General features: G+C 47.0%; 1 protein-coding gene across 3 annotated transcripts in view; it reads right to left on the bottom strand.

Moving 5' to 3' along the window:
• Positions 1–403: 403 nt before the first annotated feature.
• The window catches only part of si:dkey-237i9.1 (SEC14-like protein 1), a 34,162-nt gene continuing 17,387 nt past the window's right edge, over positions 404–17,178 (bottom strand). For 2 of the 3 annotated variants that reach the window (XM_069194600.1, XM_069194601.1), the window contains exons 3-17: positions 16,116–16,265; positions 15,093–15,224; positions 13,914–14,042; positions 13,232–13,466; positions 12,749–12,858; positions 12,020–12,209; positions 10,371–10,459; positions 10,212–10,282; positions 9,539–9,710; positions 9,204–9,338; positions 8,493–8,627; positions 7,814–8,065; positions 7,240–7,418; positions 6,393–6,419; positions 404–4,460 (exon numbers count right to left, since the gene is read on the bottom strand). In XM_069194600.1, coding sequence (XP_069050701.1) covers positions 4,355–4,460; positions 6,393–6,419; positions 7,240–7,418; positions 7,814–8,065; positions 8,493–8,627; positions 9,204–9,338; positions 9,539–9,710; positions 10,212–10,282; positions 10,371–10,459; positions 12,020–12,209; positions 12,749–12,858; positions 13,232–13,466; positions 13,914–14,042; positions 15,093–15,224; positions 16,116–16,265 — 2,112 coding nt within the window. In that variant the 3' untranslated portion in view covers positions 404–4,354. The remainder of the gene's footprint in view (positions 4,461–6,392; positions 6,420–7,239; positions 7,419–7,813; positions 8,066–8,492; positions 8,628–9,203; positions 9,339–9,538; positions 9,711–10,211; positions 10,283–10,370; positions 10,460–12,019; positions 12,210–12,748; positions 12,859–13,231; positions 13,467–13,913; positions 14,043–15,092; positions 15,225–16,115; positions 16,266–17,178) is intronic. The other variant, XM_006635201.3, reaches the window with a different exon arrangement.

Genomic DNA, 17,178 nt, shown 5'->3' with positions numbered 1-17,178 from the left:
TAAGTCTAAATAAAATAGGTAATGACCGATTTAAGTAAACCCCCCCCCAAAAAACATGGGTTCTCTCCAGGATGGAAGCTGCAAGCGCTTGCACTATAGAAGTGGCTTTCCAGTTCCTTCGATGTGCGTGATGATCCAATCCTGTTCAGGCAGCTGGTCCTGAGCAGGGTCACAGGGTCTCTGCCGACATGTACCAAGCATAAATCTTCTGGGCGAAAATAACCTTAGGGATGTGGCATCTGTACATCCTTAAACATCTCGGGAAAACAGGAGAACAACTGCATACCTGGAGTTCCTTACATATGGAACGTCTCAGCAAATACCCAATCAATCAATGTTTATTTATCAATGCACGAATGCTGCTGGTTGCTGCAGTAGATCTGTCAAATAAATAGAAGACACCTTTTTTCTCTCCAGAATTCAAGTTTAATAGATTTCTAAAAATATTTAAAGGCGCTATTTCATTTGTGTATATTAACTCAAACACAACTGAAAACAAACCCTCAGCGAAGTAGATATGCATACTGTAGAAAACAAAAGGCTGACAGAAGGAGAGACTATAGGAGTGACAAGAGAGGTGTCGCTTTCAGGTTTACTGAGCAAAGGACAGGTGCTCTGGGTGCAGAACTGATCAGAAACTCCATTCAAATTCGACTGCAGAGCAGTATGAAACACCTCCTCCCAGAACAGCTATTCCTGCATCCCCCACCAAAACTGGACAATCCTTGAGCAAAACTCCAGCACAATGTTACTCTTAAATCTAGCTAATTCCATCTTCCAAAGATTCACTGATTCAGCAAAGCAGAGATAAAAAAGGTTTACAAATAAATACTAACATTTAAATAGACTTCATAAACTCTGCACAAGCAATGATTTTTTCAACAGCACAGCTGCAGAAGAGAATCTTGTTTCCAAGCACTGTTCAAGTATTTGTAGTAGTTTTTCTTTTCAGAGATTCTACTTTTGCATCTACTTACAGAAATGGCTTTCATTCTCCTGACTTTAACTTGGATCACGACTATAGAATCTTAGACTGACTTGAATAGTTCAAATCACGCAAATTTCCCTGTTGTTTATTAAAATTGATTTGAATAAATCCCTGAACTATAGCTAACAAAACTAAAATCAAAGGTGTTCAAAGAGGATGCTTATTTCCTCTTCTGTTAACACCCAAATCAGACACGAACTCAGATGCACGTTTTTAGTCTATCCCTCACGTTTTCCCTAACACATTTTCATCTCATTGAAGCTCACTGCTAAGTGTTAGTGCCAGAATGAGTTGTTATCACTTCAGATAAGTCAGAAAGGGTTATTTCCTGAGACACTGTGGCCAGGAGTTACTCTCCCAAGACAAACCAGAGGTTTGCAGGAATCTCACTGTAAGCATATGTGAATGGACAAATCCATTCATAAAAGCGTGAGGGTGTGATAATTAACTTTATGTACAGCATCTAAGAGACTTCATCACTTTTCTTTTGGAGGTATGGACAAGAAGTTCTCCAGCTCATAAAAAAGATTAAACTTCTGAACAGATCACTTCTGATCTGCTGCCACGAGGGGGTATTTACAGAGTGGACACCCCTCCTCAGAACTGGAACAGTCCATTTCCGTGAGCAGGGGTCTGGTTCCACACTGTCGCCTTGGTAGAAGCAGCATGTAACAGGTGTCTTGATGGGGAAGACACAGGGGTTAAGAGCACCTCAAGGCACCGATGTCATGTCCGAGACACACAAAGTCACAACAGGAGGTACAACAAGCAGAAAGGCGTGGGGACAGTGGAGAAAATAGGGGCACACCTGAAAGTAGACTAGTCTCGGAAGCTGAGACTGAGAGGAGCTGGCAGTCTCACTGCGACGATTGTGTGCTTTCAACGTCAAAGGTTGCAACGGATACATATTGTGCAGTCACATCTGAGCTGGTAACATACCATAATGAAGAGAGACATACCATTTGAAGAAATAAAAGAGGAAAACAAATAGTATGCTTTTAGCCATTAATAAAGCCTATGGGTGAAAATTAGAAAGCCTGACCATGAAATGGTTTTCACATGGACACCACCAAGACATCTTGTCAAAAGGGTTAATTACACTGTACAGCAACATTTTGTTATTGCAAATGATCTATACATACATATATTCACTTCAAAGTAGATACATTTACATTAAAAAAGCTGTTAGAAAACTGAGTTACTTTCTAATCTGGGTTAGCCAAATACCTCCAGAATTTGATCCATGACATGTCATGGATGCTCTTTTCTATCAGTCCATCTTTGTCATTTTGTTTGGCGTTGTGATGACCAGTAAATGTCACTGTTCCAGATTTTCATAGGAAAAAAAAGCGTCATCTCAAAAAGTCCATCTTAACTGTCTGTGAGCAGCTCTAAAACACCACAAACTTTACGATAGACCTTCGAAAGTAAAAATACCATTTAAAAAATCTGTAGCTGAAATGCATGGTTCACTGATTTGCAAGGCTATCAAGAGAAATACCTGCAAGACCTTTGTAAATATGAGATAAATTGTGCTTCGGAGGTTAGACAGTTTAGAGGTTAACTGCATTCCCATTGTTATATAACTTTAATGTATTCATGTTATACATTTGTAATAAGGGCAAGCATGCCAGAATCTGGGACTATAGTGTTCATTTATCATGTATCAGCCACTCTTTAAAATGATCATCTTAGTCAGCATTCATTTTTCGTGGAACCTAATTTTCCGTCTTTTTAGAACGGCCTTTTTGAGAAAATGCTTCTGTCTTTAGAAAGACAGAAAAGCAGCCTTTCGAAAGGCAGCCGCTGGAGTGATCACACCGACATTTAAGGAAAGAAAAACTGCTTCTCCCGTGCCCTTCAGCCAGTGAAACATAGGCTGGGATTCGCCTGGAATCCATGTTGCCTTCATCTACAGCTGCCTCCTAATTCACGCCTCCCGCGACTCTCGCCGAGTTCAGTCAGGCCCTCCTGCTGCCAAGCGCTGAATAAAAGGCCGCTGGTTACTGCGCAGAAGCCGCGACGTGGCTCCCGAACTCTCACGGCTCTGGGACGCTCTCTTGCCCGAGACCCCCCCCGGACAGTCTTGATCTCCCTGAATGTGAGCGCACTGGGAACACTGGTCGGCCACTGTAGCTGGGCCAGGACTGCAGGGATGAGACCGGGTATAAACAAGCTCCCCTCTAGTTTTAAAAACTATATAGGGCGATGACATATTTAACTGACGATAGCATTTTGGTTAAAGTCTATATTGATACATGAGTGGCCACTAATTTTTATTTTGCAGTGAGAGGCAAGAATTTCACTGTTAGTCAATGAAAAGGCTTTTCCATACAAACGCAGGTTACAGATTAATGGGAGGCAGTCTGGGACTTTTTAAATCAGTAATTCAACTGAGCGTCTGAAGCAAAAGCCCCCCACACCTGCTGGATCTCATTCCAGCCCAGCTTAATCACTTAATTGACGCCTTGCCCGAACGAATAGGTGTCTAGGAACATTTGAAAGCTTTTAGGCTACCTAGGAAATGCAATAGTTCATGGGCCACCTCCAACAGGGATAAGACCTGAAGACGGTCAAGCGTTTCAAATCAATCCTTTGATTAAATCAATTAAGGGGTCAGAGAGCGTGGCTGGACTAAAGACCCGCAGGTGTTTGGGACTCCGGCACCACGATGGGATCCACTTCTCTAATGTCCATTCCCACCTGTATTTCGTGTATTTTCGCGACTCTAACACAGTGGCATGGACACATTTGCCCAGAGACCCCTAGATAACTCTCGAGCTGCACTCCAGCATTTATTGTTTTACTAAATATAGCACCCAAGTCACAAAACGACTCACCTCCATCTTTTTCTAACAACAAAAAAATGCAGTTTCTACTGTTAATGGCAGATTTTTGGCTACTTCTAACCACTTCTCTCCAAGCTTGACCTATGTACAATCCATGACATACAAGTTCCATTCCAGGCGGCAAAATAAAAAAATGTGCTTTGTGGCTTACAACACGTCCTGTTTTCACAGCGCAATGGTTTTTTTTCCACGTCTTGTGAAAAGTTTCTTTTTGTCACTGCTGTGTTATTAAACTCGCAGCACGTCGAAAACTGTTGTGTTAATGTGTTGATTTGTTTCCTAACTGGTTGCCAGGAAAACGCATCTCCTGGTGCAAAACGGAGCCCTTCTATGACATGATTCTTGCTTTGTAGATCGTTTCTGGTTTTATTGTGCAGGCGCGCTCTTCATTGTGAGCAGGGTGCAGGGGGTGCAGGACGAACGGAGCAGCGCAGGGTCGTGCCTGAGCTCCGGCAAAGTCCCGTCTCTCCTCCCCCGGGGGGCGCTCTCTGCCCTGCTCTCCCACTGGCACGCCGCACTACCTGGAGATCATGGAGCTGGACTGGGACTGGCTGGAGGAGGTGGTGGCGGAGCTCAGCTGGGAGAATCCGCTGTGGCTGGACTCCAGGCTGGTCATGGAGCCCCTGTGAGGCAGAGAGAGAGGAACACACTGTTAGCACGGAGCCCAGGAGCAGGAGCAAGAGTACAGGGAGCAGACAAGGGGGCTGGCCAGCCTGCCTCGAACACCACAGTGCCTCACTTCTCTAGAAAGCACCAGGATTTCTGAAGCTCATTAAGGGGCAATTGATCTTTCCTTATGTGGCAATTACGAGCTGAAGCCAGACCTTCCCATGTCAGGGACTCCTAGTCAGTGAAGTAAATCAAATTTTATTTTAATGGCCTTGCAGGAGCTGGAAACAGAGATGGAGATGCACAGAGCTCCAGTGTTAACTGCAAAGCCAAATTAAAGTTAGAAAATATTTTGGGGCTCATTTGTAGTGATGATCATCAGCTCTGCTTTCTTATCAACAGGCACAGAATCCTAAGGCTTATGAGAAGCGGTCCCCCAAAACACTGTGGCTTGGCCAGTCACCCCCGTGTGAAGAGACCATCCCCAGGTTCAGTCAGGTATGCACAGTTACTGTCAGTCATGCATTGTCAGTAAAAAGAGAAAAACAAAACCAAAAGGAAAACCAGGGCCCTCCGATGATCCTCGCCGGCAACACCCAGCTCTAACCACAGACCCCCCTACTGATCCACGGCACATCACAGCAGACACACACAGGCAATCTGAAAGACTCGGCACAGGAAACTAGGCCACAGCACTACATGCTAAAAGACAAGACTCTTCACGCCCTCTACAAAGGAAGTTTTTCATGAAGGGAAGAGGTGTGGAGCTCCAGCTGACTGGAAATCAAAGGTGAGGCGTAGGTCTTTATAGCACAGGTGTGCTGACCTGTAAATTACTGCCTGGGAATTTGTTACTTAAGCATTTGAGTTACACTAAAGTATAACCAGCACAATAACTGAAGGAAGGAGCTTCTGGCAAACTTTCACACTTCATTACAGATGTGAAAATTAAAACGTAAGTGGTATACCACTAATCTAATGAGTGCACTCATTTTTCAACTGATCTTTCCTGCCAGATTTCTTGATCTCTCAGTACAGTGGCATTTATGTTCAAAGACATTCAGACTTTATTCTACCAGCACTTCACCATCTGATTTGTTTTTGTTCATTTTTATTTTTGGTTATGCCCACATGACGTGGGATGGTCGGTTTTGAGTTTTTCCGTGTGTCGGCTCGCAGTGACGAACCCCTTGGCCCTGACGCTGGGGAGAATGAGTAAGTGCGGGGGGGCTCCTTCGACCCGCCCACCTCCGAGCCAGTCGTCCACGGGCAGTGCAGACCCATCAGTGCCACCTGGAGATGCTACCAGTGCCGTGCCCCTGCTAATGCCACACCGCCCTCTTCAGGGCTTAGACAACTGAGCATTCTCACTTGGAGAATCCTGGCTAGTGACATGACCCACGCTTGAACCCGGGATCACAGTGCGACTGCATCTTGTCGTGTTCAACAGACCACTGTGATCAAAATCTATAAATAAGGGTGCCGATATATTAATATATTAATCTATATGTATATTCTAACCTCCTCCTGTGTGCAATAGGTTGAAAATGCACACAGACCCATTAGCAGCACTTCAAACGTTTAATGGTGCTAGAGGTGTCATCTCACTGTTTCCAGGGGAGAAGACTCACCCTACACCCACGCTGCCCCGAAAACTCTTGTTTCTGTTAACAGTCAAGGTAAATGACACAGCCGACACCTCTTCCTTATCCAGGGAACCTTCCTTTGAATGGGGGGAAGGGGGGAGGAAACAGCCCCCGGGCGTGAGCTGTTCAGTTCGCCTGGCCAGGGAGAGGCTGCTCCTAGACCACGGAGGAGACCAGTCGCCTGCAGTAACCCAGCGTCTCACCACCCTAAGACAGCGACTGTAAAACACCCACGACCCTAGTCCAGAGAGCGCAGGAGCCGAGAGCAGAAAGCAACCAAATAAAATCAAATCGACTTACAAACTCTGCACATCACAGCAAGCATTTCTTTATAAAAGAAAGAAAAATAAAGACTGATTGGAAAACGTGTGCTAATTCCGAATGCACAAAGTGGATTTGTTATCATCCCATTCCTTAAAATGTTTTTTTTTCCCCAAAAATACTACTTAGTCTAAAAAAATATACCCCATGTAAACAGATTTAATTGTACGTTCTTGCTTTGCAATAGTCAAGCTTGATATCCCTCCAGATCGATTGAAAGCAGCGTAACAAGTACATGTGACCTGGACAAATCACTCTTAATCTAGAAAACAAAAGGCCAGCACGTAAGCTAGCAGAAATCTGAAGTGGTGGGTGGCAGAAATGAACTTTGCATTGATTGTAAAGAGCGGCGAAGAGCCCCAAGCAGCAGTTCGGGACGCCAGGCTCAGCGAGCGCCATAATGTGCTGGCTCTTCCCCCTCTTATACCGAGCTTCAAGGACTGATGCAGCACCGCTTCAGGTTTCCTTGTGCTCGTGAACTCCCACATGTCAATGCCCTGCACCCTTTGGACTGCTAATGGCACAAGACTACCCTTTCACCCGGGTTTGCCCTTTTCCCTGTTCCACATGCCCGGGTGCCGGCAGCGCAGGCCCGAGGAGGAGACCACGACGCAGGTGAAAGAGAGAAGGATTGGGCATTTCTTAAGTGATACCATTCGTTTGCGTTTGTTCCAGTATTCTAGGGTTCAGAAATTGGCCTTGTTGCTGCCGGTTGGACTCGCGAACCCAAAAACAAAAAGCAGAAGGGATGGAAAGGGGGCGGCCGCCCAGAACCCCAGGTTACTGGTAGTGGTTCCTGCCGGCTCACCGCGGCGGGAGGCCTTACCTGAAGTCTTCCGAGCCCAGCACCTCGGTGTAATACATGACTTTGCACTTGTGCGAGGAGACCTGCAGCGTGGCCAGCACGTCGTCCACCCGCGGCAGGTTGGTGGCGGCGCAGGCCGGCGTGCTGTGGAACTTCCACTGCAGGATGTAGAAGCCTGGCCAGCGGGTCACGTGGGATCCCTGCGGGTAGGCAGGGGAGGGAGGGGCTGAGCGAGGAGGCGGCACACAGCTTCTCTTGGGCGTCACGAGACAAACACCAAGGACTGGCTGGAGCACTGGTGCCCCTCTAGCTAACCCTGGCAATGAACCGGCAACAAAGCACAGCTAACACCTGGTAAAACCAAGAACTACGAAATCTAGTCCGAGACCTTTATCTAATGTACATGTAGTGACGACAGATCCGATATTTTATAACAAACCTTCAGCGGTGAGGTAGGACTGATAGTTTTTATCAGGCAAAGCTTATGGTCTATCCCTTCCACACGAACGAGTTCAAGGGAGGTCAGGAATTTAAAGAACTCACTGCGCTCAGTACATCTCGAAAGTGGGCTCGGGAACAGCCCCTAACTGGTTACCTGCACACTCTCTCCCTCCTTGCAGATGAGCGGCGACTCCACCATGCTGTAGTCCTGCCCCGGCAGCCAGGACTTGTCGATCAGCTGCACGTTGTTCCCCCCAGGCGAGGTGATGCCATGGGCCCCCAGGGTGTCCTTCTTGGGGGGCTGGGGGGCTCTCTTGGAGTGGAAAATGTTGAAGACTATGTCGCCTTTGCACACGTCAAAGTCCCAGGTGATGACGGAGGAGGCATCGATAATTTCAATCAGCAGCTGAAAGAGCAAACCAAGGCTTTCTGTGAAGCAGTGCTTCAGCATCAATGAGGCGACTGCAGAGCGTCCCCCACCACTGCAGGCCTGAGTGATTCAATATCACATGCTCAGAAACACTTCTGCTCATGCCACCCCCTGCCATGTGTCTCAAGGGACGCCCACCTTATCAGTGCAAGAACACGAACGAACGCGATGTACAGACGGCAGATGGCATAACTCGCTAGAACGAATACTCCTGTGAGGAAAAAAAGCAGCACTTTGGAAAGAGCCCGAAGTTCTTTTCTTTTGGTCAGCATCCCTTAAAGAAAGGCTGTACAAGCTTTTATCACAATACTTCTATGCCTGGGGTACAGACATCTGCCTTCCCTGACAGGCCATACAAGACGCCAAGTACTGCTGACTCGGCACCTTTCGCGCGGCCGGGTACCTCGTGCGGGGCTCCCTTGAAGACGCTGGCGCTCTGGTAGATGGTCTCGGTCCACAGGCGGATGTCCTCGTTCTCCAGCTCTTCCGCCGTCCTGTACAGAGACTTGGGCACCAGCCCCCCCTCTGGAACTTCACACTAGGAAGTAAAATAAAAACTGTCTCTTAAAATCCATTTATCCCCGGAAGAAACCTAGGAATGGCAGGGTGTAACAAAATTCAGATTTATTCCTCCCTTGTACACTGTTCCTTGTTGGACTTTCTAAGTGTACAGTCAAAAGACAGCAGGAGTGTTCAGCTACTTGTTAAGAAAGGGCTCCACTGCTCTCCAGGTCCTGGTGCTCTTTACTGATGTACTAAACAAGACTTCCTTGCATATATTTTGGAAAAACACCAAATTAAAGCTCTCAGTCCAGAAATTCATGTAATTGTGATGCCAAACTGCAGGTGGCAGCAGACAACACATTTAAAGTGCTGAGGCACAGAACTGCAGTAATTATGAGCCTTGACATTGCACTCAGTGTCTGAATAAGCAAAAAGAAGAGTATAATAAAGACACTGTCGCTACAATAAAAGGCAGCAGCTTTGGAATATGAACATCACAATAAATGTGCTCGATAACAACATCATGTGCTTTTGAGTGAAAGCTCAAAAAGTTGAATCGCCGCCATTCAGTTACATTCAGGTTACTCACTGAATAGTGCGCCTCCCTTACCATGCACTCCCCCCCCAAGAAGTCGGGAATGATCTCCTTGTCGATATAATCCACCAGGCCGCCCGGGCCCTGATAGTCATTGCCTGCGTAGATGAGGAATTTCTTGCGGGTGTTCTCGTCGATGAAAGGACTGACCTGCGAAGGACAGGATTCGGGAGGTCTCACACTGGTTCTGGACCGCAGGCAGAGCTACAGCAAGCCAGAAAGGACACCGGCTACAGCTGAAGGGGCAAGAAGGCGGGCGCACTTGCGAACCCGACATTTTATGTAAGGAATTAAAAACAACTTCACAGCCCAAGAGTACAGAAGGAAGGGAGAGGAGGCGGAGTGGTTACCAGGGTCCAGAGCACTGGGAAGACGCGGGGGGCCCTCAGGATGAGCAGCCGCCCCAGGGTCTCGGGGTAGTTGGCCTCCACCACCTCGATGATGCGCAGCAGGGCCTTCACTCCGGGTCGCCACAGGTGCCTCATGTTCAGCCCCTCCAGGTCCACCAGGCAGGTCCAGGAGCTGAGCAGGCAGGCGGGCGGGCGGGGAGGGGAGGGAGAGGGCAGACAGGCTGGGTGTTAGAGCCAGGCAGGACAGGCAGAGGGAGCCACACCACCACCACAGCAACCTCCCATCATGAGGCAGTGACCCAATCTGGCCAGCCTTTCAGCTGCTGGGCTCTTGCAGAATAAAGCTCACAAGTGTACACCTAAATAGTGCTTCACTGGTAAACACGCGGAACTTAAAAAAATCGAGCTGGAGCCATGTTGCACAAACTGCAAGCGTTATAATACGAATAAGACACTGACTGGCCTGTATAGCATTTTTTACAAACATACTCAACAGCATTTTAATTTTCACAACAAGTACTTCATAGATTGGAATCACTGTGCAATGTACACATTAGAGCAATCGATAACCTTTCAACAAAAGACCATATACTGACATCGGCTCACAGATATGCATGAATAACGTCTGGAGAGCTTAAACAATATATACTTTGAACATGTTAGCTCACAATACCTTATTGGTCTACCAAAGACTTTGGTATTTTCCTCGCATCGTCGCAGCCCTTCCTCGTTAATAGAAAGCACCTGTGTGTCGAAGGACAAGAGGCGCCAGTTAAAACTGCTCTCCGCGATCAAGAGCTGAAAGGGCGGCGGGGCGGGGGTGTTCCCTTACATGTCTCAGCAGGGACTCCTCCCCGAGGGCTCGGACCAGCCCCTTCGTGTCCATCTGGCCCAGGCGCAGCACGTAGAGCGGCCGCCCATCTGCCGAAACGCAAAGCCGGACGTGAGACGGGGCCTGACCTTTCAGGGCGCAAAGCTCAATGACGGCCAGGTGAAGAGAGCTGACACAGTCTGCCCTTTCCAGGGCGGTCAGATCAAGTCCGGAGAACATCAGCTATTGATGTGGACTTGATCCAGAAAGATCAGACCAATAACTACAGGAGCCAATAATAAACGTGACCTTTATTTTCTTTTTGGGGGGTCCATGGCCAGGGTGTTTGATTCTGGCAGTTTGGTGCAAAGATCTTAGAAATATAGCTGCAAGATCTTAGAAGCTTCTCCTGGCCTGCTTGAGCCCCCTGGTTGGCACCAATTCACTGGCGTCTATTTCAAATGAGATGAATCACAAAAGCATGTCGGCACTTCCACCCTGACTCAGCTGGGCTCCCGGCAAAGAAGGATCATTTCCGAGACCCAACAGGATCAATTTCACTCTGCTGGATTAATCTTCTCTCAACTCATAACCTTCTCGTGGTGAATGAAGCAGGTTCTCGTGAGACCGAGAAGATCGAAACGTTTTATAAGCAGCTCTGAGTCAAAGCAGCCCACTGACGTACTCAGCGATGACCAGCTGTTACTGGTACAGAACGTGTGGTTCAGGACTGGTCACTGCTCTCCTAGGGAACATTTCCGACAATTCTGCAAACGAAACCTTACACAATGAATCCACATAAAGGAGGATTTTCTACTCTGAACTAAAATGGTAGGCGTTTGTGATACGCAAACCATTTGCAATCCCCTTCTGCCCTGTCCTACCAATGCCCAATCTGAAAAATAATAAGCAAACAAAAAAAACAGTATGCAAACAAGTTTTAATGTGCACCCAGATGTCCCACAAGAAGAAAGAGGCTTTGGAGTGGATGGAAACACCTGGGAATCGTTTCCAGAGGTCATTTCAGAACTCGGGCACAGTTAGAGCACTGTCTGGAACAACAGGTTAGACCCTGCTAATAACGACAGCGCTGGCCACATGAGAATCACAAGACTCGCCTCCTCACTGACTGGAGACAAACGATGAAACCGATGAGGAAAAATCCTATTTCACACTACTCAAATCTTTGAGACTTCAACCCCTTCCTTGCGTCATCAGAGAAAGACTTTGTGAGAGTTCTTGTTTTTCAGATTTTTTTTGCTAACCAGTAACCGCAATCAATGGTTAGTCTCAATTCCTACAAAAAATCTGTACTAAAGATACTTTTTTAATAGATTTGTTTTTGCATGAATGACTTCTTCTGTGGCAGCAAATTTGGAAACATGACAAAAATGTGTACAAAAAGACTCATCTGTTTTCGGCTCAATGAGCTTTGTTACATGTGGAAACTAATGATGAAAATAATGGCCTTTCCTTTTTTATAAGGGTCAAATAAAAATCACAAACACCTAAAAACCAGGTCACCCTCGTCAGCACACAATGTACCAATTTAAACATGTTATAGCTCTTTAGACAATGCTTGGATCAGTAGATTAAAGCTGGGTAATCCAGGGTTTTCACAGCAGCTCTGTGCTAGTGGAGAGGATGCTGGGCAGGGTGTGGAGGTGTACCTTTGTCATGGTGGTGCCAGCCCCCAGTATAGAAATCCTGCAGGACCTGGGGGGCACTCCAGGTCTCCAGTAGGTAGTCCACCTGATGCTGCTTTCTCCAGGTGAGGGACTGACACAGGATCTCCCTCGCCTTGTCGATGTTAAAATCACGCGCCCTCAGGAATCGCAGGATGTGCTCATCCTTCGGGATCTGGAAAACAAAGGTCCAGGGTTCAGGAGATTTGAATGGCCAAGGTCAACAACACACCCAGGACAGGACAGTCACAACGAGGTCAAGATTTTGTGCATTGCCTGCACCCAGGAAAGTGACAGTCTGGTGTAAAGCAGCCACTGTATTATAACATTTTAATCACTGCAAGAACATCTCTGCTGAATTCAATACCTCATAAGAAAAACAGAACAAAATGCAAGAACTGGATACAAAAAAATGGAGCAGGAATTATGTGAACTACTGACACCAAAAGCTATTATATAATGTTGTGCAAAAACAGAAAATGAATGAGATAACCTTGAACCCACAACAGATCAATGGATGGGAGCCGGGGGGTGCATTTGTATCACCACAATGCAATGCCGTTATTGTAATGCTGACATTCTGAATTCAAACCACCAGCTAGCATCTCACATGGCTGGTTTCCAGTTTGAAACTTCTGCCGGGAGGCCTGAGTGAGCAGTATCGGGCGAGGAGCATGAGGTCCAGAGGCCCGGCCAGCGGTACCGGGTGCTTACCTTTCCCTTGTGCGTCTCCTGCAGCCACTGGCGGAGGCGGATCAGGCAGCTCTCCTGCAGGGGCGTCAGGTCTCCCAGGTAGCGCTTGATGTAATCAGCGTCCAGTTTGTCTGCAACATGAAAAGTGTCCTTAATTATTGAATGATGCTCAGATAAAAACACCACCCGGAACGTTTCTGTTTTCGTAGTCCTTTCACAATATTCTAACTTGACACGAGGACTCAAGTTGCAGCTTGGGGGAAAAAAAAAATAGCATCCTGATAAAGATCCACAAGCGACCGAAAGTCGTGTTTTTAGCGGCTTGTTTTTTTAAAAGCCAAAAATGTTAAAGCTTTAAAATATTTGCGGAATGGAAGCGGAACTGAGCGCAGGCAGGGACCGCTGTGCGCCGTTCGAGGAGCAAGGGCGCTCATGCCAAGCGAACTCCCGCAGCGCTCGCAGGAGATGCTGCGGTGTGGTGTGGCAGGGCGCGGCAGGGCTGACCGTCGGGCGTTCCTGAGACGGGCTCAGTGAGGCTGCCGGGCAGGCTGGATGCCTCCTTGCTGCTTTGGCTCTCCTTGGTGCTGGCAGTGGGGATGCTGATGGCAGGGGAGACGGGCAGCTCGGGCCTGGCAGTGGCGCTGGTCTTGGCAGGAGAGACGGGAGGGGTCCAGCGGGGGACCCAGGTCACCCCTTCTTCCTCCAGCTCTCGTAAGTAATACTCGATGATCTCCTTGCCCTGCAGCAGCAGTAAGAACAACAGTGACTGTGCATCCCACACGTGCCTTCATGACAAGCTCATCCCTGTCCCTCCCTCTGGCCAGCCGTTTCAAATGACCACAGAAGGACTGCTCCCACAGGCCCTGAGCAGCACCAGCCCTGGACTCGCTCACTTTCACATCAGGCGGCTCAGAGCCTGTCAAACTACACCCGAGATTTAGGAGAAAACAAAAGAAAATCCTCCTTATAATTGGAAGAATCTGAATGAGAAGTATCAGCTAGAAAATAACACTATTCAAGACAAAGATGTGCGAGTGATGTGAAACTCCACAATGAGCTGTCATCGGGAGAAAACCACTGTTCCCGCAAGAAGATAAGACAGATGGCAATGGATTAGCTGAATACTGGATACCCCACTGACAGACATGAAACTGCAGTAACCCTGCAGCTCCCCAGAACCCTGTACCTTTTTAATACTGCTGGCGTACTGCTTCATCGCAATCTTCTCCACTGTGCTCTCAAAGCCGAAGAAAGACTTGATGTCCAGACTTGCTGACTGCTCGAAACAAGTCCAGTCCTCATTCTCTGGGTGAACCTGGTGCCCCCAAGCCATATTGGAAAAACAGAAACAAATTCCACGCTCAGAATTCACAGCTTTGTGCACACACAAATTCATCCGGTCAGGGAACATCAGGTGAACAGCTGTACCTTGGCTAGCTTGCTTTGGGACAAAGTTTTAAAACAAGACGAGACCATTCGGGTCATCCAATGGGTTCTTGGAAGAAGTCTGGGCAACCTATCAAATTCAGAATGAATCTCACAAATGTTCTCCTTTACATAAAGCCTGCCACAAACGCACTATGGAGCAGAAGACTGCAGGGCTCTCTTCATTGACCACAGAGTTTGTTTTTTTTAAAGTAGAGTGCAATACGACTGTCTGGAACAAAGATTACTGCAGTGCTGACGCCATAATGACACACAACACGCGTGTTCAGCCAATGACTGGAACCAACACGTATTGATCTAAACAGATGTCAATCTAACGAACATTTTTAAGCAGCTATAAAAAATGCACTCTGCTAGAGTCCTTGACTTTGCCAGTTTGTCTTAGTTGTTTTCAGTACAGATTTAGTTGACAGCAAAAACCTGTTCTGATCAACAAGTTCAGCCCTATCCGCAGGAAGTTGATCTGACCTGGTCAAGAGGGTTATGTTTTGTACAGTAAATAAGGATATGAGATCAATACAGGGAAACAATTATAATAAGCACAGATACACTACTGTTAAAAGTCCACACAAACTCAAAAGAAATCAAGACCTCTGGAACGATGTAGAGAGTAGAGCCTAATTTAGATATTCAGTAAGTTTCCATGATGAACTGCATTTTATAGTCCTGCCTTTTAATTCTGTTTCAAATATAAAATTATGACCCAAGAGCTGAAAGGCAGTGTAACAGCCTGTGAGGTCTGTATCCTACATGCCCATAGCTTCCAGTACGCCACCTTAACACGACAGAGAAAAGTGACACTTCTATTTTGATATAGATACCTGGCCCGTCCACTCTACCTTTGTGAAATGTTTTATTGCACTAAGCAGACAGTGTAAGAGGGCTCTGCTGCTGGCCTGGAGGGGTTTTGCTCACTTACGGTGTAGCAGCACAACTCGTTGATGATGACCCTGTTGGAGAACGTCTCATTGTAGGCCTCGATCTGTAGGGTCCGCTCTCTGCGGTTCAGGGAGTTCTTCTGGATGAAGTAAACGTAATCCACCCCGGCGATCTGCACACAGATGGGAGAGAGAGGGGGGGGACATTCATGGCTCTGTGTTGAATTTCAGAAGTGAGTTTATTCAATTGGAAAGATATAGGAAAGGTTCGATGGCTTCCTGTGTGTTTGCAACTTGATGCAGGCAAGCTAATCAGTCTCGGAATCTCACCGAGCTTCAGAGATGTGGCTCAGTACTTTATTTCTAATAGAGCTCAGTCAATGAAATTCAACCAGTTGAAACTGTCAACAGTTACAAATGTCTTGGCACTATTGCAGATAACTAGCTAACCTTTGAGGAAAGCCTGGATGCCATATGTAAGAGAAGCCAATGGTGAATGTTCTTCCTAAGAAAACACTCTTTTAATACGTGTACTGTGTCATGACTTTATTCTATAGAACTTCCATTGAATCTGTCCAAACAGTCTCTGCCATAGCCAGATTTGGTAACCTTAACACACACAATAAAAACAGACTGAGCAGGACAGTGAATGTAGCCAGCCAAATTATTACTGCACAACAGCTACAGCATTCACACATCTACGTCAAACAAATAGTGTGGAAGGCCAATATAATCACTGACTGACCTTTATTCCCACAACTATTAACCTGCTAAATCTGGACAAATGAATGCTTATTTATAAATATAGCCTTACCCATCGTACATGCACGTCTCTTATTTATCCGCGTGTTTATGTTGTGTTTAATGTATTGTGTATTGTGTATTGTGTATTGCGTTATGTCTTTGACCTGCCTGCAAATCAATTTGCATCTGGGACGATAAATAAGGAATGGCTAAATGCCTTAAACCACTGTTCTGTGGAATACCTACATACTAACAGACACAACAGTTTTGACAATTGAGGACGTATGTACAGTAGCTCAGGGGTTCTCAAGGTGCATTACCCTCTTTAACAGCCGGGGGGCGTCCACGTCCAGCTTGCAGCGGCGCTCCAGCACGTGCACCGCGCCGTCCTCGCTCTTGTACTCGCTGACCACGTCGCTGTCCACGAACATGGGGATCAGAGGGCAGGTGGGGAACCGCCGCTCGTAGGCCTGCGGGGGGGGGACAGGGGGGTCAACGGGGGAGACGCTCCCGGCTCGGCTCGCGCTGCTTGTGTTGGCCGTCAGGTGCTGCCCTGCAGCGTGACTCCAGGCTGTTTGTGTAGTGGGCTGGGCTCAAGTGTTTTTCTATTTGTCCACGTCTGGGCTTAGACACTCTGGGACTTTCCCCCCTACAGTTCGGTACACACCAACAGGGAAACGGCTCCAGACGTCACCCCTTCATTAGTTCCAAACACTTTCCAGTTAACAAGTAAACAAAAACAAAAAAAAAAGACTTTGCTACTTAAGCCCCGGGGGCTGATGGATCATCAGCCAGATAATTAAAGTAAAATCAAGTCCAGAACAGACATCTGACTCTTGTCTGTTCTAACCTGGCAAATTTCTAACACAGTCGGAGGACTAGTTAGGTTCAAGGCAGCGGCTATAAGGCCCTGATAATAAAATGCATTGCATGTCAGATTATAAAACTAGTAAGTAATTAAAGGCTTGTTCAGACCTCCTCTTTCCATTTCTCCCAGGTCCTGAGACATCACATCATCTCCCATTAGTCTGGAAAACGCACAGCACTGCATTTCCTAACAAGCATAGGAAATATTTTTCCAGGAAACGTTTTGTTTTGCCGTTCACTGTACAGCAGAAAAATCACTTTTGTTTTGAGACCAGTGTAACGAAGCACGAGGATGAAGGAAAGCTGACAGTCCCCACTCTGTCGCTTCGATGCAGAGGCCACCGACACCAACATGAAAGACATCTCGGAAAATACCATGAGGCAAAAAGAAAAGTTATTTTGTAAAGCTGTTGGTTTGAACAGCTGCCCAGAGTATCCAGAGCGTGGAGATCATGTGCTGATCACGCACAAAAGGGCCTCCACAAGTCGCCAAACTACGTGTGTATCCACACGATA

This window comes from Lepisosteus oculatus, chromosome 9 (assembly GCF_040954835.1).
Source record: "Lepisosteus oculatus isolate fLepOcu1 chromosome 9, fLepOcu1.hap2, whole genome shotgun sequence".
Lineage (NCBI taxonomy): Eukaryota > Metazoa > Chordata > Actinopteri > Semionotiformes > Lepisosteidae > Lepisosteus > Lepisosteus oculatus.
This window is presented reverse-complemented; position numbering and strand designations above follow the sequence as displayed.